Source organism: Eubalaena glacialis, chromosome 18 (genome assembly GCF_028564815.1).
Source record: "Eubalaena glacialis isolate mEubGla1 chromosome 18, mEubGla1.1.hap2.+ XY, whole genome shotgun sequence".
In the NCBI taxonomy this organism is placed as follows: domain Eukaryota; kingdom Metazoa; phylum Chordata; class Mammalia; order Artiodactyla; family Balaenidae; genus Eubalaena; species Eubalaena glacialis.
The window spans coordinates 5054714-5077218 of record NC_083733.1 but is presented as its reverse complement, the minus strand read 5'-3'; the positions used below and the strand labels follow the sequence as shown (position 1 = coordinate 5077218).

The window sequence follows — 22505 nt, the reverse complement described above, 5'->3', positions numbered from 1 at the left end:
GACGAGGAGATGGAGGCTCAGAGAAGTGAATTAACTTGCCCAAGGACACACAGCTAGTAAGTTCCAGAGACACAACCCAGAGTTTCTGACTCCACAGACAGGACCCTTTTCACTCACCCCTCTGCCAATGATAGAGCTGTGTCCACTAGTGGGAGGGTCTCTAATGGCGTACCACAGGGCTCTGTCTTCAAGCCACTGCAAAGTTGTCATCAAAGATTTAAACATACAGAAGGCACGCCAATCTATATGCTTGTGATATAAAGCCAAGGGGGGCCATTTGTGCTCAAAATCTTTTAAGAATCTGTCAGGAAAGTGTGAAAGCAGCAAGATTCATTCACTCATTCAATTCGTATTTATTGAGCGACTACTGTGTCCCAGGCCCTGCATAAGGCATACATCAGTGAACAAAATGAAACAGAAAATCCTCGTCTCGAATTGCCTTTCCTTAGGATTATTACTATTGATTATACAAAGATAGTGAAAATTCGAATTTTAAAAATCCATCTACAGGAATTCCCTGGTGGTCCAGTGGTTAGGACTCCATGCTTCCATTGCAGGGGGCACGGGTTTGATCCCTGGTTGGGGAACTAAGATCCTCCGTGCCGCATGGCGCAGCCAAAAAAAACCAAAAAGTAAATCCATCTACAATTCCTGGGCCCTGGCAAATATTCTAGCTTCTTTTTTTTTTTTTTTCCTTGATTCCTTTCCACTTCCTGCCCTCAGGCCCACGTAGTCTGCTTCCCTTGTTTCTATCATAAAGAGTTTCCACATTGCCTCCTGGCTCTGTAACTGCCATTTCCAAAGGCTGCCGAATGGTCCTCTCTGAGCACTGGCTCCCGCTGGCTGGACTGGTCTCAGTGGCCAGCACGGAAGTTGCTTAGTTCTTGCTATAAATATCAATGCTTGGTGTGTGTCTCCTTGTCTGTCGTGGCTGGGGTTTGTCTCTGCTTCCGGGTTTTCCCTTAGGATTGGAATTTAGGCTCAGGGGATGCCTGTGCATAGAAAGAATGAGATGAAAAGCCGTGGGGGTCAATGTCAAGTCCTCCATCAAGTTCAAAAGTCAAAGTTGAGGAAACCAAATCTCGGTAAATGAGCAAGGTGACATCGAGGTCTGTCCGGTTGGTCGAGGCCCCACCAGGGTCACCAGCTGGCCCCTGCCATCCTGGTGGCCTGCCTCTTCCAAAGACGTGTTTCTCTTTTAGACCTCATGGCTGTTCCTGCAACAGCATAAAGAATGTGGTTTACAAAAAGATGGGCCGCCAGGATGGAAGGGAGTCCAATGTATTGGGCATCTCCACGGGCCAGGCGGTTCCTCAGCTGTATCTCAGCTCATCCCCCAGCAGCTGCAGGGACAGAGGCTCCCAGCCCTGCCACACATGGAAATCACCAGTGGTACTTCCCGTGTCTGGCTGCATCCCAGCCCCGCGATGTCAGAATCTCTGGGACTGGGGCCTGGGTGTTAGTGTATCTTTAAACCCCCTCCACCAAGTGATTCTGACTTGCAGCAGGGATGAGAAGCACTGCTGTGCCGTCTGCAGCTCACAGATAAGGAAACGGAAGCTCAGAGAGGTTAAGTCACTTGCCCAAAATCACACAGCTGAAAGTGATGGAGCCAGAATCCTGGTTGGTCTGACTCCAAAGTGGAAGCCTTTTACACCCTGGGCTGGACCCCTGTCCACCCTGACTGTTGGGCAGACACATTCATTCTCCTGCCAAAACTTTCCTCCTGGTTTTTAAGGAAAAGAGGGGGCAATCAGGAAGCAGAGAATGTAGCTGAAGACCCCCAGCCTCAACCCTGTGCAGACACTCCTTCCCGGGGCCCTCCTTGGTTCTCTCCATGCGGGGGCAGGATGTGGGCTTCCCCAGCTTTGACATCGTCTCCCCCGGGGCATCTATGGTGACTATCCAGGGCGTGAACCTGCCCTGCGCCCTGGCAGCTCACACCGATGTCCTGGGGCAGCAGGCACAGGCTCTACCACCAGACAGACCCAACTCTGAATCCCCTCTCCCCACTTCATTGCCCCTGGCCTTGGGCAAGTCCCTCCGGGTTTCTTCATCTGTAAACGAAACTTGTTATTGAAAATATTTGCCCACGTCTGTGGGTTATCGGGAGAATCGATGGAATGCGGTGGATGACAAGGCTCTGTAACCGGCGAGGGCAAATATTAGCTCTCCTGTCATGCACTGGCCAGGCCTGGCCTAGTCATGCCAGGGTGCTGGGCAGAGCCTGGTCACGGCCCAGCTCTGCCGCCTGCCGTGACTCAGGGCTACATCTCACATTCTCAGGGCCTCAGTTTCCTCACTGTAGAATGGGAGAATAACAGCACCGAGCCTTCCTCACTGGACTGGTTAACAGATCAAATGTATCAATCCCCCAAACACCTTACAGTGTGAACGCCTCATAAAGGGGGTGGCCATGGAGATAGGGGGCCCTCCGGGAGAGTTCAGGGGTCTGTGCCTTTGTGTCTGAGACAGGAAGCAGGCTGTCTTCCTTCCTTAGTTCCTTCATAGTCAGCCTTTTTCTTGCAGGCGCCCAAGCTCTGCAGTTGCAGCCCTGGGTTCAAACCCCAGTTCTGCCACCTACGCTGTGTGACCTCAGGCTCAATATTGGCCTCTCTGAGCCTCAGCTATGTATAAAGAACCTTGTGTCCACAGTGCCCAGTGCCTGGAAGTGCCCAGCAAGTGGCAGAGCCATGGGAGCTGTCCCAAAGGAGAGGGATGAGGAGAGGCCAAGAACAGCCCCTTCGAACCGTTCTAGGATTTCTTTTATTTTTTATTTTTGTTCTAATTTATTTATTTATTTATTTTTGGCTGCATTGGGTCTTCGTTGCTGCGCGGGGGCTTTCTCTAGTTGCGGCGAGCAGGGGCCACTCTTCGTTGCCGTGCGCGGGCTTCTTATTGCAGTGGCTTGTCTTTGTTGCGGAGCACGGGCTCTAGGCGCGCGGGCTTCAGTAGTTGTGGCTCGTGAGCTCTAGAGCTCAGGCTCAGTAGTTGTGGCGCACAGGCTTAGTTGCTCCGCAGCATATGGGATCTTCCCGGACCAGGGCTCGAACCCATGTCCCCTGCATTGTCAGGTAGATTCTTAACCACTGCGCCCCCAGGGAAGTCCCCGTCCTGGGGTTTCTTAGGGAGGGAGGAACGGTGGGCTTGATGTGAGGGCTGTTTCAATACCAGGACCCCCAGGGAAGCACCCTGAGGCTACCCCTCCCCTCTCTTCCCCTGGTTCCCCAGCTCCCGAGCACCTGCAGGGGAGGTTGGGGGGAGCCTGGGGGGCAGGGGGCTGCACACCAAGCACAGGCTGCTGTGTGGGCTCCTCCCATGAGCCAGGCCCCTGCCCTCAGCTGCACGGGCCAGTGGTTACCCCCTTGCCAGCCCCATGGTGGCGCTACAGGGCACGGAGTGGGAAAGTGAGGCTCAGAAGCGAGACGCCAGCCGCTTGCAATGGCCCAGGGTGACCAGCCATCTTGGTTCACCTGGAACTGAGGGGCTCCTGGGACGTGGCGGGGCTTTTGGTGCTAAACCCGGGAATGTCCCAAAACGTCCCCGTTTGCACGAGCCGCTGGTGCAAGCGTCCCGCAGAAGCCAAATGAGAGTTGTGTGTGTAACTGTGAGTTTTCCAAAAGTGTCGTTAAACAAAGAGGCTGGTGATGCTAATTTTAATAATCTATGTCACTTAACCCAAGATGTCCAAAATATTTTCACGATTTTCATCTCAACCTGGAATCCATATAAAAATTATTGAGCCATTTTGCCTTTTCTTTTTTAGTTGTTTTTCGTTTTTACTAACAGTTTGAAATCTAGCGTATATTTTACACTTATGGCTAGATTTGCCAGATGAAGTGCAGGCTGCCCAGGTAGCTTTGAATTTCACATAAACAATGAAAAAAATTTTTTTAACATAAGTATATCCCAAATATTGCATGGGACATACTCAAAGTTTATTTCTTGTTTATCTGAAATTCCGGAAGTTACCTGGGTGCCCATATTTTTATTTGCTGCATCTGAGCCCTACTTATAGCACATCAGAATGAGGCGGCTCACACTTCTGGCGCTTAATATTCAAAGTCATGGCCGAGAAGGGGGCGGGGCAGGTCTAAAGGAATCGGGGCACCCAGTGGAGTCCAAGAGAGCCAGTCCCCCAAGAGTCAACCTGCAAAGACCCTTCTTGCTCTTTCTCTGTGGCTCCTCTAACCTTTGCCCCTTTGTCTGCCTGTGACATTATCAGTCTTTGTCTTAGTCGAGCTTTCTGGAAGCAACTCAACACATTTTATTTCTGATAATCTGCTGTCAGGTAAACAGGCGACAGGGAAGAAAGTCCATATCCCGCCCACAGTTCTCCCGTATCAGCAAATTTTCAAAATCCGGAAAAGGGGTCAGGGCCAGTGGGGGCAGCGGGGCAGGTTGGGAGGAAAGACCGGCCAGACCCAGAGATGGGGGTGCCCGGAGCCCACTTCCTTCCCAGGCTCTCCCTCCGGACCCTGAGCCTCAGCCCCGCCCCGCCCCACCATGCTCCGAGTGGGAGTCTCTGACCCTGGAGTGCGTCTGTCTGCCTCAGTTTACACACCCACCAAAACCACCACCGGGAGGCTGCAGACCAGAGCCCTGGGATGGAGAAGTGGAGACAGTGGGCGGGGGGGTGGGCAGGCAGGGCTGCTGGGGAAAGATGCAGCCTGTGCCAGAGGGACATCCAGGGGCAGCTCCATCGTCAGCCGTAACGGCTCCTGGTGTGTGCAAACCCCAGACTAGGTCCTGGTGTGTGTGGGGTGCACACCAGGGTGTCAGGGAGTTTTGGTAACAAACCCCGCTGGAACAGGGCCCCAGAGAGGTGGGCCACCGGCCCAAGGTCACACAGCACATGTGCAGCAGAGCTAGAAGCCAGCCAGGGAGCTGAGGCCTGGAGCAATGGACTTCCTGCCACCTCCTGCATGTTATGTCACACTGTGTCACATGACGCCAAGGGTCCCTGCTGCCGAGGACCCCAGGAGGAAAGGACTATGAGTGCCATTTCTCCTGGGTAAAGGGAGGCCCCGAGGGCGCAGTGTCTCACCCAAGCTCATCCGGCCCGTAGAGCTGAGCCCAGAAGCCAGCTGTCACCCACCCCACCATGCACCGGGTGCAGCCCTGCCTGGACCAGTCACGTGATTTGTGGGGCCTGGTCCCCCAGGGTCTCCCTTCTCATCCCAGCTCCTCTCACTGCCCCCCAAATGCTTGTCACCAGCCCCTCCCTGTGGGGCACCCCTCTTTCCCTCTCCTCCCCCCCTCAACCTCTCTTTCTCTCCTTTCTCCCCCTTCTCTTCCGGTCCCAGCAGCACTCTGCATCTTCAGAGCCATCCTTCACCTGGGCCCCGCCCCCTGTGCCCAAAGGAGCCCAGCGGTCAGACCCGGTCCCCCCCGCCCCGTCCCCCGCCACCCCTCTGTGCATATTCCACGGCAGGGCCCTTGTCCCCTGTGGCCACCAGGGCCAGGACTAGGAGAGAGGTGTCACCTCGAGCACAAAATGCAAGGGGCAGCAAAGCACTCCATAATCAAGGCACAATAGTGTGTTCATGCAGTATTTTTAAAAATCAAAAGTAACGCCTCAAATCCAGGATGAACAAAATGTCAAAGTTTTAAATACAGACAGCATGGGTATTCTGATTTTTCTTTTTGCATCAGGCTCCAGTACAGCTTGGCGTGGCATGGTTACAGATCTTTGTTTGAAATTTTAACATTTTTGTTTATCTTGGATTTTTGGCATTAATTTTTATTTTTTTCAATTGCATCAAAATACTGTTTTCTTGATCACTGAGTGTTTTTGGCATCCCCTTAAATTTGGTATGCAAGGTGAGTGCCTCCTTGCTTAACCCTGGTCCCAGCCCTAGTGGGGCTGCCCACAGGGTGGGGCAGGGCTGGCAGGGAAGTCCCCAGGCAAGTGAGGAGGACGGGGCTGACAGTCACATCAGTAATGAAATAACAGCTAATATACACTGAGGTCTCTGGGCCAAGTACTGTTCTCAAGCCCTCCCGTCCTTCCTTCTGGATCACCTACTATGTGCTGAGCGCTCAAGATAGAGCAGACAGATACACTTTCCTGCCACTCAGAACCCACATCCCGGTTTGGGCAGAGAGACGATAAAATAATAAAATGAGTAAGAATCGGCAAAATGTGAGGCGCGCAATGCTACAGGCTAAAGAGAAAAAATAACGAAGAAAAGAAGACATGAACCATGTTTTAGGCACGGTCACCAAGAATGGCATCCCTGAAACACCACGACCACCCAGGAGAGAGAGTTATTACTTAGCCCCATTCTCAGATGAGGAAACTGAGGCAGCCTGCCCAGGAAGTGACAGCTGGGTTCCCAGCCTGCACCGGCTGGTGCCAGAGGACTTTTTATTGCAGGGAGGGAGAGGGAGGGGAGAAGCGGGAAGACACCACGTAGAACCAGGTGGAATGAGGGCACCAGGACTTCTTTCTCCACTTAAAGGGGCCGCCTTGACTGTACGTTGGGCAGGACTGTCTCCGCCTCCCTAAGGGGAAAGGCCAGGTTGGCTCAGCCTGGCCACCACCGGGCCCCACCCCACCATGGACCGCCCCCCGCGCCCCCCCTCCCGCCCCGAGTAGGGGCCCTTTAAGGCCGTGCCCCGGAGCTGGCAACGTGACCGCCCTCCCTCAAGTGTGCAAGTTCATTCATCCAGGGGCCCCTGCTGACTCACGCTTATGAAAGTGATTTTCCTGGCCCCGCCCACCACCCGCCTCCTCCCAACTCGTGAAATGCCCTCGCTTCCAGACCTCCCACAGCCTCTTGGATCCTCACGGGGTAATGGGTGTCCTGCTCCCTCGGCCGGCACCGTGACCCCTGGTTCTCCTGGTGCCTGACCAGGCCAGGCTCACGAGTGTCCTCGACCCCTGCCCATCAGGTGAGTGGCCCAGGCGAGGCATGGGGGGGCGGTGGGAGAAGCTAGTCCCTCCCAGGCAGGGGTGGCCACGGGGCCCTGGAGCCACGCAGGCTCCCCGGACCAGCATGATCCCCCCCACCCCAGGGTCCTCCCTCGCCCCTCCCGGCCGTGCCCATCTCCAGGTGCCTGGCACCCTCAGCTGACAGCTGCCCTGCCCGCTTGGAGTACACCCCAGCCCACGTGATGCTGCTGTGGGCGGGAAAGAGAGGTGTGGCCAGCCCGGGCAGGCTGCCCGGCGCCCCGAGGCCACTGGGTCACACAGGCAGACTGGGTGCTGCCCTCCGGGACCCCGCCTCTCCTGCTTGCAGGGGACAGAGGTACCAGGCATCTGCCCTCGGCTCCTGCCCCAGGGTCCCGGGGACCTGGCTTCTCCCAGGAGGGTTGGGGGTGCTGAGAATGAGGGGTCCCAGAGGGTCTGGGGAGCCTCGGAGCTCTTGGGGCTCCAGATGGGGGAGGCTCGGGGGGAGGTGGTGCCACGGGGTGCGCGCCGGCGTTGAGGCGTTACCCTGGCGACTGGCAGCTGGCACTTTCTTGGTGGCACTGTTGTCATGCTGTTTTCCTCAGAGGGCACTCACCCGGCCTCTGACAGGTATCAAGGGGCAGGATTTGGGCTCGGGGGCGGGATCTCCAACATTCCTGGGAAAGACACCTGCTCCCTCCTGACCCCAGTTTTTTCCTCTGGGCAATCGGGATAAGAAAACCCACGGGGCAGGGGGGTGGGGGGTTGTCATTAAAGTGAAATGAGCAAAAAGCCACCACAGGTACTCAGTAAATGTAGCCATACAGGTGCCCCAAGTCAGAGTGGTTTCAAGCTTTGATAACCCTAGAAGTTCCAATGCTGCAAACTCCAAAGAAAGAAAGAGAAAATAATTGCACCTTGGAAGGTGCAGTTATTCCCATTTCTTTTAGGCTTCTTTTCTCTTGTGAACTTGAATGAGTTTTCAATGTTAACTTTTTTCAGTGGACATTTGCCATCTCCAACCAGAGGGACTCCAACAAAACGTTTGCATTAAAAACTGACCGTTCCAACCCCACAAAACTAAAAAGCATAGAAGAAATGGGAAGTTAAACTTTCAAATGAAAGTTGGCAGCATGCGTTCTTCCGAGGTTTTGAGAGCTTTGTCTCAGGACTTGGGGCTGTATCGCTGCACAGGAAGTAACCTCTCAGGTCAGCCTCTGGGTGGTGACCTCATGTGTGTGGCATCCAGAAGCTTCTGGCAGCGAGCACTGGACTTGGAGTCCAAAAGCTCTGGTGGTAAATGGGGCCCCTTTGCCTCTGGGAAGCGTGAAAAGGGGGCAGTCAGTTCTGATTCCTCATCTGTAAACGGGGGCTTCTGCAAGTACCCTCCTTACTGGCGCTGGGAGGATTCAAAGGGGCTGGGATCCTCAGTCCTTTACTGAAGCTTCAAGTAAAGGACTTGGCCCGGGGTGGGCACCCAGTGGGTGCTGGGGACAGGTTGGCACCCATTGTGGGGGGCTATGGGGTGTCCAGGTGGTCTGAGCCCTCGGTGAACAAACTAGTTTCATGACCCACTGGCTCTGTGACCTCGGGGGCATGGCCTCACCTCCCTGAGCCTCAGTTTTCCGGTCTGTAAAGTGGGCCTCATGAGGGTTAAAGGAGCCGATGCAGAAGGAGCGTCTTGCAAGGACATCACCTGCGTCCCGTTGCTGCTATTCCTGGGGGCAGTGAGGACGTGCAGTGCAGGGCCCTGGGGCTGTTTGAAGTAACCAGGAGGAAGAGTTCTGGGAACCACAGCCCTCCTCCCCAGGGCCACCAGGCACACCCAGCGGCCGGTGGTTAGTGAGAAACTGTGCCCTCCCAGCTGCGAGCATTGGCCGCCTGGCCTCCCTCCCCCGACACCAGCGCTGGGACAGAGCAGCAGGGTGAGCAGGGATGGATACCCGTGCTACACTCAGCTGGGTAGGAGGGGCCTCTGTCACACACTGTCACACTGTCACTCCAGCTCAGGGGGCACAGAGAAGGCTCTGGAACAGGCCATCCTGGGCTCAAACCCAGCTCGGCCTACGCAAGCTGGGGCAAACTCCTCGCAAACCATACAGGGCTGTGAGAAGCTCGCTGGGCCTCAGTTTCCCCGTCTGTAACACGAGAGTGATTGCGAGAGTCCTTATAACAATGCAGTTAAATACGGATTAAGTTAGTTAATGTGCATCAAGTGTTTAGAGCATGCCTGGCACCTGGCTAACTCCATGGAAGTATGGAAATGTTGGTCATTCTGTGTCGTTGTTGGCAGTGGCAGTGGTGTCACCCCAGAATCCTCCTCCCAGGCAGACAGCCTGGGCCCCTGCAGGGAACCAGGCGTGAAGAGAGCCACGTGGTCCCTGATGGGGAACACGGGGCTCACCAAGACGGGAGGAGGAGGCTTTCCCAGCCCAGGCCCCAGCTGAGGTGAGGAAGGCCATTCTCAGGGGACCTGAGGGCACTGGGGAGGGGGTCCTTAAATGTCACATCCCCCTGTGTGACACTGGAGACACCCTTCACCCTCTGAGCCTCCCTTTCCTCACCTGCCAGATGGCGGTGACGCCGCCCACCTCTCAGGGTGCCCGAGAGGCCCAGATGCTATGGCTCAGGTGCAAGCTTCTCTCCTCGCAAACTGTGAAGTGCTGTGCGAAGGTCCATTGTTGTTGCTGTGGGAGTGACACCCAGGTCCTCCCACCAGCCTGTCTGGGCGGCTGTCCCTCGTCCCTCTGCTGGGGACTTGCCCAGCAGTGGACACTGGTGTTGCTGTCACTCTGCGCACATCAGAGGTCATACGCTGGCCTCGGTTGTGTTTCACCAGCCTGTTGAAGATTTTCAAAAAATGTGAATTAGTTGCCCACTTTTCCAAATCAGAGAATTCACATTAAAAATCCAGATTCCAGTCTTTTCTGGAAGAATCCTGAAGGCCAGCGATGCCGGGCCCCCATCCCTGGCTGCTCTGGGTGGTCTGGCCCTGTGCCCCCCATTCACCCTTTTACTTGCTACCAGCCCCATGTCTCCCTGGGGACAGGCCACGCAGCGTGCACGGTGCATTCAGGCAAAGCCTCGGCACCATTATCCCTGGATTTAAAAGTCGGCTGCATGATACTGAGCAACTTGTGCGACTTCTCCGAGCCCCAGTTTACCCATCTGTGAAGTGGGATAATAGCACCAACAGTGCTTTCTGCATAGGGTCAGTGTGAGGAGGACATGAGAAAAAACATGTCAAATACCTGGGACATAGAAAGTGCTAAGTGCCTGCCTGCTCCTCACACGCTCGTGTGCATGTTGCCCTGTGGTGGTCAGGACAGCAGGGCTGCTGGACAGTGGGTGAGGCCAGGGCCCCTGTTAGCTCGGTTGGGGGGATGTGGAGAAGGTGGGTCTGGACTCTCCTCAGGCACCTGCAGCCCTAAGAACGGGGTTTGGGTCTCTCTGAGTGATTTGGGCTTGTGGCCAGCAGGGGGCGCTGGTGCTCCAGAGACAAGCAGGTTTGCATGCATTTCTCCCCAAACCAAGGGGCTCAGGCTTCCGTGCTTTCTGCATGTCCACCTGTTCTAGCCCAGCCCCTGGAGGAGACAGTGAGCTCTGGTCTCTTCCCGGTGGCCCGTTTTCTCGAGGCAGGTGCTTCACGTACAGTACCTGTGTCCCCCCTCCAACAACCCCATGGGGTAGAGACGATTATTATTCCCATTTTACAGATGAGGAAACTGAGACCCAGAGAGGTCGCCAGCTCAGAAGTGCCTCTCCAGGGCCAGGTCCACTGAAGATCCGAGGGCTGGATTGTGGGGTGAGGGCTGTGGCCGTCACAGAAGTGCTGGGCAGGGCTTGCCCCCAGTTGGGCAGAGGGGCCCTCCTGGAAGCTGAATAAGCTTCGAGGACAGTTACTGCCCCTTATGAGATGGGGAGTGTGGAGTGAGGCTCACAGAGAGGCGGTGACCAGGCTGGGGGAGGGAGCCCTGCATAATTGAACCTGTTTAGAGTATAGCAGGTATGAGAGGGGAGTGTCATCCTGATAAGACTCAGGGAGGACCTTGGACTTGATCCTGAGGGCCACAGGAGGTCACCCTGCAGCTGGGAAGTGACTGCATGACACCCCGGCTCACCTCCTCCCCTGTGCCACCAGGTTGCTGCCAGCCCCGAGCCCCCCCGAGAGCCACAGCCATGAGCAACGGGTGGAAGGACCACCTTGGTGCCAGCGGCTCAGAGCCCCTCCCGGTCGTCATCATCGGTGAGTGCCACCCAGGGTGGGGGAGGGGCTGCACTGAGCCCCAAGGGTTAGTGGTCAGGAGCGCGGGCAGGGCCTGGAGCGGTCACTCTGTGCCCAGTGCTGTGCTCAGCAATTTATAAAACATCATCTGAGTAACCCTTCCAAGAACCCTCGAGGCAAGGGCAGGATGCTCCGCAGAGGTTGCACAGTAAGGGCGGGGCAGGGGGTCGGGGGACTGGTTCTGTGCCTGTGCCCGTCCTGTGCTTTCCCTGTGCCTGGTGCCTGAGTGACGGGGACACAGCCGAAGCATGTGGTCCTGCCGTCAGGTCTGCACAAATGGGGGACAGAGGGCCCCTCCCTCCGGGCAAACAGCAGGTCGAACCACATGAAATGGCCATTTTTGTAAGTTAAAAACAGTTGAGCCTCGGCGATTTCATAGGGTTTGTCTGAATAGCTGTCTCCATATGAGTTAAGACTGAGAACAGCATAACATAAGACAGGGGAAAGACAGAGAAGAATAGGAGTGATGTCATGAGGTTAATTGCCCAAGAAGTGCCTCTGATAAGCAGTGCGATTCATCCAGACCTGGGGGCAGCCAGCCCCACAGGTGGCTTAGCGCCCACCCTGAGCACCCTTGGCCCCCGAGATCACCCCCAGAGCACGTAGCCATCTGTGCTGTAATATTTTACACATCCCTCTGACCGACCTGACCCCACTGTCAGTTCTCAGTAATCTCAGGATCTCAGTCATGCCGCTGTGTGACCACAGGCAAGTCAGTTAACCTCTCTGTGCCCCAGCTTCCTCAAGTAGAAAAGGAGGAAAAGTAGTATGTGTCTGGCTCAGTGCGCTCGGGGCTATGGAGGGGCCTGGTACAGCAGCAGCGGCTGTCCGTTTCTTATTATTTTGTTGTTATTAAAATCACTTGACGCAAAGCTTGGCACATAGTAAGCACTCAGTAAATGTCAGCGGTTATCTCCACAACTTCATTGTTGTTAAAGTGGTATAGTGCTAATAAGTGTTCTATTTTTATTTTTATGCATGAAGAGCAAATCAATGAATGAGACAGATCGAGACCAAAGCCCTCGGTGGTGGTGGTCTCTCGTGCTCAAAAGCGCGGCCCTCTGACCCCGCCCTCTCTCCCCAGGCAATGGTCCCTCGGGCATCTGCCTGTCCTACCTGCTCTCGGGCTACAACCCCTACGTGAAGCCAGATGCCATCCACCCGCACCCCGTGCTGCAGAGGAAGCTCACCGAGGCACTGGGGGTCTCCATCGTGGACCAGGTGGGCTTGAGCTCCGGGTGGGAGGGACACCCCCATTGCGGGGAAACTCTCCCAGGCAAAAATCAAAAGGATGCATTTATGAGACATAAGACCAAACGTGTGAGAGACCACAAAATCAGCCACAGAAACTGGGGAAGAGGAATCACAGCTGTCTTTGAAGACTTACAAATACCACATCAGCTTGTCTCACCTCCCCTAGACCAGTGCTTCTAAACCCAGGGATGATTTTGCTCCCCCTGGGGACACTTGGCCACCTGGAGACAGTTTCATCTGTCACGACCAGAGTGGTGACACCACAGGCGTAGAGGGTCGAGGCCAGGGATGCTGTTAAACATCCTATGATGCACAGGACAGGCCCCACCACAAAGAATTATCCAGCCCAAATGCCAGTTGTGCCACAGCTGAGAACCCCTGCCCTAGACATTGCAGGTCCACCAGCCCCTGCTCAGGAGGGCTCACCAATCTCCCCTCCACGCCCCTCACCTTCCAGGAGGCCACTCAGTGTCCGCCCCCCACTTCAGGCAGCATCCATCCTCCTGGGCCCCTCCCAGCGTCAAGCTGGTGGGTGAGGAAGTAAGTTGGCATTGGGTCTAGATAGGCATTTTTCAGAATGCCTTCTACAGCAGGGGTTCCCCCCCGCGGGGGACCCCCGCCCAACCTGGGCCACACAGCAGGAGGTGAGCGGCAGGCAAGCGAAGAGAAGCTTCATCTGCCTCTCCCCATCGCTCCCCATCGCTCACATTACTGCCTAAACCATCCCCCTCCACCCCACCCTCGTCTGTGGAAAAATTGCCTTCCACGAAACCGGTCCCTGGTGCCAAAAATGTTGGGGACCGCTGTTCTACAGGACAACTGTCCCTCATTATAATATGCAGAGAAAAATGTCCCTGCTCCAGTAAATCTGAGAGACACTGGGTTTGGCAAAATTAAACGGGTAAATGGTAGCTGCGGGACTTGTCAGAGCCTTTAATTTGCTGATGTGCACAATCTCCTTTTGAGAGGCAGCATTTCCCAAGCTTATCTGACACCCTGATATTAGGGTGGAAAGGCAGGACCAGGTGGCCTTCCTCCAGCGGGCCCTCTGACTTGTGTCCCCCCGCCCAGGACCTGGATTACCTGTCCGAAGGCCTTGAAGGCCGGTGCCAAAGCCCTGTGGCCCTGCTGTTTGATGCCCTCCTGCGCCCAGACACAGACTTTGGGGGCAACGTGGAGTCTGTCCTCACCTGGAAGCACCAGAAGGAGCGAGCCATCCCCCACCTGGTCCTGGGCCGGAACCTGCCAGGGGGGGCCTGGCATGTGAGTGGGGCCCAGGCGGGGTGAGGGGACTTGAGCCAAATCTACATGAAGTCTTGGGCAGGGGGAGGGGGAGGGGGAGGCGGAGGGAGGGTCCCTCCGCCTCCTCCTCCCTAACTCGGGTTAGGACGCTTCCATTTCCCACCTTTCCCTATTCACCTCCCCCTCCCCCTCCCCCCACCCCTCGCCTGCCCTGCCCTCCAGCCCTGAGTGGATTGGGGGCCAGCAGAAGCCTGGACTTTGGTCTCCTTTCCTCCCAGTCCATTGAAGGCTCCATGGTGACCCTGAGCCAAGGTGATTGGATGGGGCTCCCGGACCTGCAGGTCAAGGACTGGATGTGCAGAAAGCGAAGGTGAGGCTGCCCTGGGAAGCCCAAGGTGGGCAGGGAAGACCTGGGCCCGACCCGACATTGAACTGGGAGCCAAAGGGCTTCGGGGCTCAGCTAGCCCGCCCTTCCTCTTACTCCAGGGGGGGAAGCTGAGGCTCGGCTGGGGAACGGACTTGCCCAGGACCACACGGGGAGCTAGCAGCAGAGCTGAGTTCACCTAGGACTCCCTGTCCAGTGCTTCTGCCGCACGACCTCGACCTGGCCTCCTTGTAGCATCCCAGGCTCTAAGGCGAGGGTGACAGCTGGCCCCTGCCCCCCACGCCCTGCCCCGGAGCCTCCGGCCCAGGCTCCTCCTCTGGCCTCCCACTATTCTGAGCCTGGCCTGGAACAGTCTCTTTTTGTCTAGGTCAGCTAATAGGATGCACTTTTTAAAAAAAATGTTTCTGCATTAGAAACATAGTCATACTATAGAAAACTGAAAATTGAGAAAAGGAAAACAACTGACCCCTACCTAGCACTGCCGCATCTCAGGGGGGTTCTCTTCCCATCCGGTTTCCTGCTCCATAATGACCACACTGCACACTTCTCTCCACCCCAGAGAGACAGCAGAATTACTGAATAGATAAATTCTAGCCCCGGCTCGCCCTTGTACATTTCCTCTGCCCTCGGGGCTGTGACAGGGGGCCTGTTGTCCCCACCGAGGAGGCAGTCGGCCTCTCTGGCAGCTCGGTTTCCGCCCCTCCGGGGCTCACTGTCTGTCCCTTGGACGCAAAGACTTTTTGTCCCGGAAAATTTGATAGGAAGACATCCAGGCTGGTGTAGTGATGTGTTAACAGACAGATGGGAACGTAAATTTAACTTGTGGACATACCCTTTTCTATCGGACTCTTAAAATGTAACATTATGTCATGAGGACTTCACAGGGCCATTACACAGTGTTTGCAACCATCCTTTCACATGGCCACTTGTACTCCCAAGAGACGGTGAGCATCTCCAGAGTAATTCCTCCATACCCAGCCTTGTGCTTAGACGTTGGAGCCAAAAGCCACAACAGATGCCTTCCCCGCCTCGTGGTGCTGCCACGGTTCCTAAACCACTTCCCAGTCATGGAGGTTTCATTCTTTCCAATGCGCCATTATTATAAAGAACCCCGGATGCAACATCTTCTTAGGACAGTCCTTTAAAACAATTTTTACTAAAACAGAGGAGGGGAAACGACCAGCCCACAGGCATGGATTCCAGACTTCCAGTTTCAGGAGCAGGCTAATGAGTTGGGTTGGCTGGAGCGGCCTTAGGGGATGTGCTCTGAGCTCACTGCAATCATGGGTTGTATTGAAGGCGTGTCACAGAGGAGTCCCTTCAAGTGAGTTAATCCGTAACAATGTGTCCACAAGTCAGGGAAAGTAACTCACCTAAGGTCACCCAGGTAGCTACAGGGAGGAGCTGAGATGATGTCAAAGTCTGTGCGTCACCCACTGGCAACGCTGGCCCTAGTCATGGCCCCGGAAAGGGTTGCAATAATAGCGATAGAAATAACAACAACAACAATAATAGTAATATCATAATAATAGTCTCTGCTGCTACTGTGTGGGCTAAGGACTATGCTAAGTGCTTTACATGGGTTATTCTTTAACCAACTTGTTTACTGAAATACAGGGACATACAGAAAACTACACAGTTCATATGCCCACAGGTGGGTGAAATTTCTCAAAGTGGATACACCTGCGCTTCAGCCACCCAGACTCAGAAAACAGATCCCCTATCCCCAGAAGCCCCCTCAGACCCCTCCCAGCCACCACCCACTTCCTAAGAGGTAACCACTCGCTTGACCTCGAACTCTGTAGATTAGTTTTGTCTGTTTCTGAACTTTATAAAAACGGAATCCTACCACATTTATGTAAAATATTATTTAGTCATTTGAAGAAACAGTAGTGGCCGACCTCATGTCACTTACTGCCTGTCAGGATCTATTCTAAATTCTTCATTCGTATTATCTAACCCTCTCAACAATGGCAGGGAACGGGTGCTGTCACCACGGTCATCCTCATTTTGCAAAGGAGGAGCCCAGGCCGAGGGTTCCAGGCCCAGAGCTCACTGGTGGCAGAGCCAGGATTTGAACCCAGGCCGTCTGGCACCGGAGGCCACACTTGGAACCCCACCCTAATGAGGCACCCTTATCAGCTCCATTTTACAGAAGAGGAGACTGAGGCTCCGAGAGGTTAAACCGCTTAACCAAGTCCTACACGTCTGGATGGTGCAGCCACCGTCCAGCTCCAGGGCCTGACTCCCCCACAGTCTGCTCTGTGACACTCTCCCTCCCTCGTCCTTCCCCGCAGAGGTCTTCGCAACAGCCGGGCCACGGCCGGGGACATCGCCCACTACTACAGCGACTACGTGATCAAGAAGGGCCTGAGCCACAATTTCGTGTCTGGCGCCGTGGTCACGGCCGTGGAGCGGGGGACGCCCGAGCCCAGCGGCCCCGGGACCCGGGACCCCAGCCCCCTCTTCCAGGTGAACGGCTTCGTGACCGCCGAGGACCGGAGCCAGCAGCCCTTCTCCCTATGCGCCCGCAACGTGGTCTTGGCCACTGGCACGTCTGACAGCCCAGCCCGGCTGGGCATCCCCGGGGAGGCCCTGCCCTTCGTCCATCATGATCTGTCGGCCCTGGAGGCAGCCACGCGGGCAGGCACCATGTCCCCGGCCTCGGACCCCGTCCTCATCATCGGGGCGGGACTGTCGGCGGCCGACGCGGTCCTCTACGCCCGCCACTACAACATCCCTGTGATCCACGCCTTCCGCCGGTCCGTGGACGACCCCGGCCTGGTGTTCAACCAGCTGCCCAAGATGCTGTACCCTGAGTACCACAAGGTGCACCAGATGATGCGGGAGCAGTCCATCCTGTCGCCCCGCCCCTACGAGGGCTACCGGAGCCTCCCCAAGCACCAGCTGCTGCTCTTCAAGGAGGACCGCCAGGCTGTGTTCCGGGACCCCCAGGGCCTCCAGAAGGTCTTTGGCATTGCCCTGGTGCTGGTCCTCATCGGCTCCCACCCTGATCTGTCCTTCCTCCCGGGGGCAGGCGCTGACCTCGCCATGGACCCCAACCAGCCACTGAGCGCCAAGAGGAACCCCATTGACGTGGACCCCTTCACCTACCAGAGCATCCACCAGGAGGGCCTGTACGCCGTGGGGCCACTGGCTGGGGACAACTTTGTGAGGTTTGTGCAGGGCGGGGCCCTGGCTGTGGCCAGCTCCCTGCTGAGGAAGGAGGCCAGGAAGCCGCCCTAGCACCTGGCCTGGCATCCTTGCACCCAGGCCCTAAAGAGGAGGGGAGAGCACCACGGCCCTGCTGGATGCAGAGGCCATCCCAAGATGCCCCAGTGATGGAAGGGGGCCTCTCCTGGCAGGAGACAGGAGCGGCCACGAGCCCATGCAACAGCCCTCTCAGGTGAAGAGTGAGAAACCCAGGCTGCCAGGACTCAGACCAGGGTGGAAACAGTGACCACAGGACAGGGTAGGCCCAGACCTGTAATTGGGGGTGAAAGCTGCTGGTGTGAGCTGGGAGCACCGGGGCCAGCTGAGCACCGAGCCAGCAGGACCCCAGGCCCTGCTCTTTCCAGAATCGGGTGCCAAATAAAACCAGCGCCTGCCTGCACTCCTGTGTCTGAGGACTCTGTGCTTGGGGAGGGGGCCAGGTGCCCAGGACCTGCTCTGGGAACTGGGGAGTGGGGGCGGGGGGAGAAGCACAGGGCCTAGTGGGAGAAGGTCCTTGGGCTGGGGGCTTGGGAGTCAATGGATGGTGCCCCAAGAGGAAGGGCAGCTGAGTGAGAGCAAAGGAGACAGCAGCTGTGTTTGAGGAATGGGTGCTGGGGAGGCTTTCCTGCTCCGCCCACCCCTCCAGTCTAGTCCCACCCTCTCCCACTCTCCCTCCAGCCACACTGTCTCCTTTCAGTCTGTCCTGCATGTTCCCCACACTTGCACCTGCCACAGGGCCTTTGCACAGGATAGTCTCTAGCAGAGGGCACTTTCCCCTCCTCTCTTAACTCGTCTTCCTTCCACTCTCAGAGCATAAGGATCATTTCCTGTAGGAAGCCTCTTCTGACACATACCCCTCCGTGGCCTTAAGGCAAATTCCCCTCTCATGGCCCAAGGTGCCACTGCCTCATAACAGTTCAGTTTTAATTGTTCATTTATCCGTGTAATCATTCCAGTATCTGGCTCCGCCCACTTGGATGTAAGCTCCAGGAGGCCAAGGAACTCGTCTGTTTTCCCTGTCCTTGGAACCCAGTGCCAGCACCAGGCCTAGCACCTAGCAGGTGCTTGTTTAATTCTTTGGGTCGGTGGGTGGATGGATGCGGGGAGTGAGGGGAAGAGGGTGTTCCGGGGTGAAGACTGGTTCTGGGCGTTGTTTAACGGGCGGGTGAGGTCTCACCGGGCGTGCACCGGGAGGAAGGGAAGAGTGGGTACCAGCGGAGTGGTGGGGGAGACCCCCGTGCGTGGGCGCTGATACCCGGAGCCGGAGCCGGCAGAGGGCGCTCCGGGCTCGCCGGGCACCGCGCTCCGGCCCCTGCGGCGGTGCCAAGGCGGGGCGGGGCACCTTCCGGAGAGAGGGCAGCGGGAGACTTTCGGAGGGGGGGGCAGCCCCCAGGGACGCACCCCCGCAGCCAGACCCCCAGGACCCCGCGCCTGTTGGGTAGCGCCCTGCCGCCGCGCCCGGCCGCGGGGGGTGGGGGCTGTGGCCACGGGGCACGTGGCTCGGGGTCCGGGCGGAGCGGCCCCCTCCCCCCACTCCCGTCCCCCGGCGCCGGCCCGTCCCCTCGCGGCCACGGCCGCGGGGGCAGAGGGAGGGAGGGAGGGCGGGGCGCGCGGGCGGCGCCGGGGAGGGGGTCGTGCGGGGGCGGTCCGCGGGCCGGGCGGGGGTCGGCGGGCTTCCGGGCGGTGGCGGCGGCGGGCGCGGCGCGATGTGCGAGCGGGCGGCGCGCCTGTGCAGGGCCGGCGCGCACAGGCTGCTCCGGGAGCCGCCGCCGCAGGGCCGGGCGCTGGGCGGGCTGCTGCGCTGGGTGGGCGCCAGGATGGGCGAGCCCCGGGCGCCGCTGGCCCCCGCCGTCCCCGCCGCGGACCCCGGCCCCAGCCCGGGCCCCGCCTCGCCGCGCGGGGGCACCGCGGTCATCCTGGACGTGAGTACGCGCCGGCCGGGACCCCGAGCCCCCTCCTCCCACGGGGGCGACCCCGAGGCCGCCCTCCTCCGTCCCCGCCGGGACCCGCGAGGCCCCCTTCTCCCTGGGTAGGGACCCCCCGGCCCCTCCCCCTCGGCGGCCCGGAGCAGGACCCGCACCGGCCCCTCCGCGTCCCAGAGCGCGGCCCCCTGCCCCTCTACCTCCCGGCGGGTCTCCGTGCGAATCCTGTCTCGTCCCTGGACCGGGACGACCCCCTTCCTCCCGTCCCCTCCCTCCACTTCTGGGGATCTGCACGTTCTCAGAGCCGGGAGCCTGGAGCCCCTCGACCCGGCCACCGCCCCCCTACTTTTGTTCTGGCCAAACCCTCATCTTTTTCCCAGCTCGGCACTTCATCCTTTACCCCCATCCCTTCCCGGGACGGGAGCCTCTGACCGCTTCCGGCCCCCTCCTCCTCTCCATCCCGATTCCTGCCCCAGTCGTTGCTTTTCTAAGACCACCTCCCCCCAACACACACACGCACACACGCACACCCCCTAGGTCTGGGGCCTCCTTTCTTGTCCTGGCTGTAGACCCTAAGCCCTTGTATTCTCTACCCTAAATGCCCTTCCCCCAGGCACCACCTCTTTAAGTGAGGCCCCCTCCGCACCTTTGTAGTCCCCTCTCCTGTCAGCAGAGGCGGAGCCATCCCCCGTCCTCCCTGAGCCTGGACCCCTCTGGGGACCCCCATCCACTCTGAGCCCCGTCATTCCCTTCCCCACCCTCCCTCCCTCTCCTCACCTCCATCCATCCTCTCCGGGGCCCAAAGTGCCCCACCTCGCCCTCCCACCCACTCCCCACCGTAGGAGGGAGATTCTACAGGATGGACATCCCCTGTAGAGTGCTGGGGGCAGGTGGAGGGAGCTTTGCCCCCCCAAGGGGCAGCATGGCAGTGGGGTGTGCATGTCCCAGTGAGGGTGTCCTGTGTGGTGGGTGACCGCAGGCTGGGGTGCCTCGCTTGTGCATCGTGGGGTTCTGGGAGAGGGTGTGTGTGTGTGTGTATATCACACATCGTTGTGAGTGGGGGTAGCGTGGATTTCCGCTCTCCCCTTCCTCCTGGAGCCCATAGCTGGCTCTGGGCGGAAAGGGCTGGGCAGGGAAGGGGGATCTGTGCTGTGAGTGCCTGTGGCTCAGTGCCCCCCGAAACAGGCTCACACACAGCCCGACACGCACTTGCACAGCTGAACCGTCTCAAAGCCCCAGCAGCGTTCACAGCTGAAAGTCCTGGGCCGCCCTTGCAGGGAAGACCTGTCCAGACCTCTCCTGGTCCTCACAGGACTGGAGGTGGGCTCTGGAGTCCTCGCATGCTGGCCGTGAGCTGGCTCTGAGCCTCCATTTCCTCATCTGTGAAATGGGGTGATGAGCAGGCATGGGGGCCACATCACGTGGTCATGTCAGCCACTTGTTTAACGCTCACGCCGGCACGGGCACCTGAAGGTGGGACCCCCGCCTCCGGGAACCTTGCAGTCAGGAGCAGGCGTGTGGGGTGCTCGGGCTGGGGTTCTGATAACTGCTCCCTTTTCTGCCTCAGCCACAGTGGCTACTGCCCCGTGCCCAGGACTCAGGGTTCAGCTAAAGGAAGGGGAGATGTTTGAGAAGCCTTCCTGAGCTGCTGCTTTGGTCTGTGCTTGATGATGGATGCCTGCCCCGTTGCTTGGAGGGAGAGGGCTAGGGGGCTCTGTCCTTGAAGGTGTGACGGTCACCCACAGGGGCCATGCCTCCCTCTCCTCCTTCCATCAGCAAGGCTTACTAGGTCTCAAAAACACCAGGAGGAGGAGTTACCTGGTTTCAGCTGAGGCTGGAGGGGATTGGGCTCCCCCCTCCCCCCCTTCCCCTTCCCCTTCCCCTTCCCCTTCCCGTGGCAGCCGGAACCTTGCATCTGCACCTAGATTTCTGAGCTCCTGGCAGCCTGCTCCTACCCACTCCCCCATCCCCCAAAATAATCCAGTTCTGCCCTGGCTGATCCAGTCATCAGGCCTCGAGGTTCCCTTAGCAGACACCTCTGTTCAGACTTAACCCAACCTCCCTGGAGGAAACCAGGCTCCCAAGGGGTCCTGGAGGGGGAAGGTATAAGACGAGTGGCTGCATCCATGGGACAGGAATTCTGAGTGTGCGACTGAGCGTCCGACAGTGCGTGCAGCCCACAGACCCACAGCTCTGGAAGCACACACGCAAGCACGTGATGGGTGTGAGCGTACGTCCACGCGCATGTGTGCGTGTGTCAGCGTGGCCGTGGGCAGGCTGCCGGCACAGAAGGGAGAGTGGGCAGCTGCTTCCGTGCAGGCAGCGGGAGGACCTCTGCCTGAAACACCCTCCCACCCCTGGATCCCAGCCAGGGTGTCCTCCCCAGGGAGGGAGAAGGGGGCCCAGCTTCCCCAGGGCCACCTGGGGTTGGGGGCGGTGGTCAGAGCCTGCCCCTTCCGGGCCAGCGCTGATTCGACCTCTCTTCTCTGCAGATTTTCCGCCGTGCGGACAAAAATGGTGAGTTTCCCTCCCAGGCTGTCCCCTGAATGAGGACCTGACTCTTTCTGGTTGGGAGTGCAGGACTCTGAATCCTGGCTCTGCTCTGTTCCTCAGTTTCCCCATCTTACAATGGCACTCCCCATAGTTCCTACTTAGTAGGGGAGCCGTGCGGATTCAGAGAGCAGGTGCTGGTGATGCTGTGATGCCTTGCCCGTGGTAAATGCTTGATGTACTTTAATCTCATGCAGCTGGGCTGGACCAGAGCAACCCAGGCGGGGGCCCAGGAAGCCCCTAGCCTCACTGCAGGCCCTTCCCAGGCCCTGGCACACCTCCTCCTCAAAGCCACCTGGTACAGTTGGTGCTGTTGCCCCCATTCTGTCAACTCCGTAGTGGCCCAGAGAGGTTCTGTGACTTGCCTGGGGTCACCCAGGTGCATGAAGACAGTCGAAGCTCTGCTGCGGACCCCAGCAGATTTCCCCACTTCACGCGGCTTCCCGAACAAAGTGAGCACATTGTCGTGGCCAGTGAATTCAGGACACTCCACTTCTCCTGACTTGCTGGAGATGTTCCACCCTGGACCTTTCTGGAAGGCAGGGGCCAGAAGATAACAAGGTTTACCGAGGCACACCTGAGCCTCACAGTGGCCACAGAGAGCGTTTGTATAAATACCATAGTCATTATTCTTGGGCCGGAAGCAACTCTCTATGGACTTTAACCAAGGCACAGCCCCTCTCCAGGCCTCAGTTTTGCCATCTGTAAAGTGGGATGATAACACGTAACCTGTCTGCTTCCCTGGGCTGTTGGGGAAAT

At 57.8% G+C, this 22505-nt stretch overlaps 2 protein-coding genes across 2 annotated transcripts in view; both read left to right on the top strand.

Moving 5' to 3' along the window:
* The first annotated feature begins 6769 nt into the window (after nucleotides 1–6769).
* OSGIN1 (oxidative stress induced growth inhibitor 1) lies at nucleotides 6770–17657 on the top strand. Its single transcript, XM_061173194.1, has 6 exons — nucleotides 6770–6897; nucleotides 11037–11141; nucleotides 12265–12401; nucleotides 13506–13697; nucleotides 13955–14046; nucleotides 16359–17657. Exons 2-6 carry the CDS (start codon nucleotides 11075–11077, stop codon nucleotides 17305–17307), a joined length of 1437 nt encoding a protein of 478 aa, XP_061029177.1. The 5' UTR covers nucleotides 6770–6897; nucleotides 11037–11074; the 3' UTR covers nucleotides 17308–17657.
* A 1323-nt stretch (nucleotides 17658–18980) lies between these two features.
* Nucleotides 18981–22505, top strand: part of NECAB2 (N-terminal EF-hand calcium binding protein 2) — a 38601-nt gene continuing 35076 nt past the window's right edge. Inside the window, exons 1-2 of the mRNA XM_061173100.1 lie at nucleotides 18981–19196; nucleotides 21689–21713. Of these exons, the coding sequence (XP_061029083.1) occupies nucleotides 18981–19196; nucleotides 21689–21713 (241 nt within the window). The remainder of the gene's footprint in view (nucleotides 19197–21688; nucleotides 21714–22505) is intronic.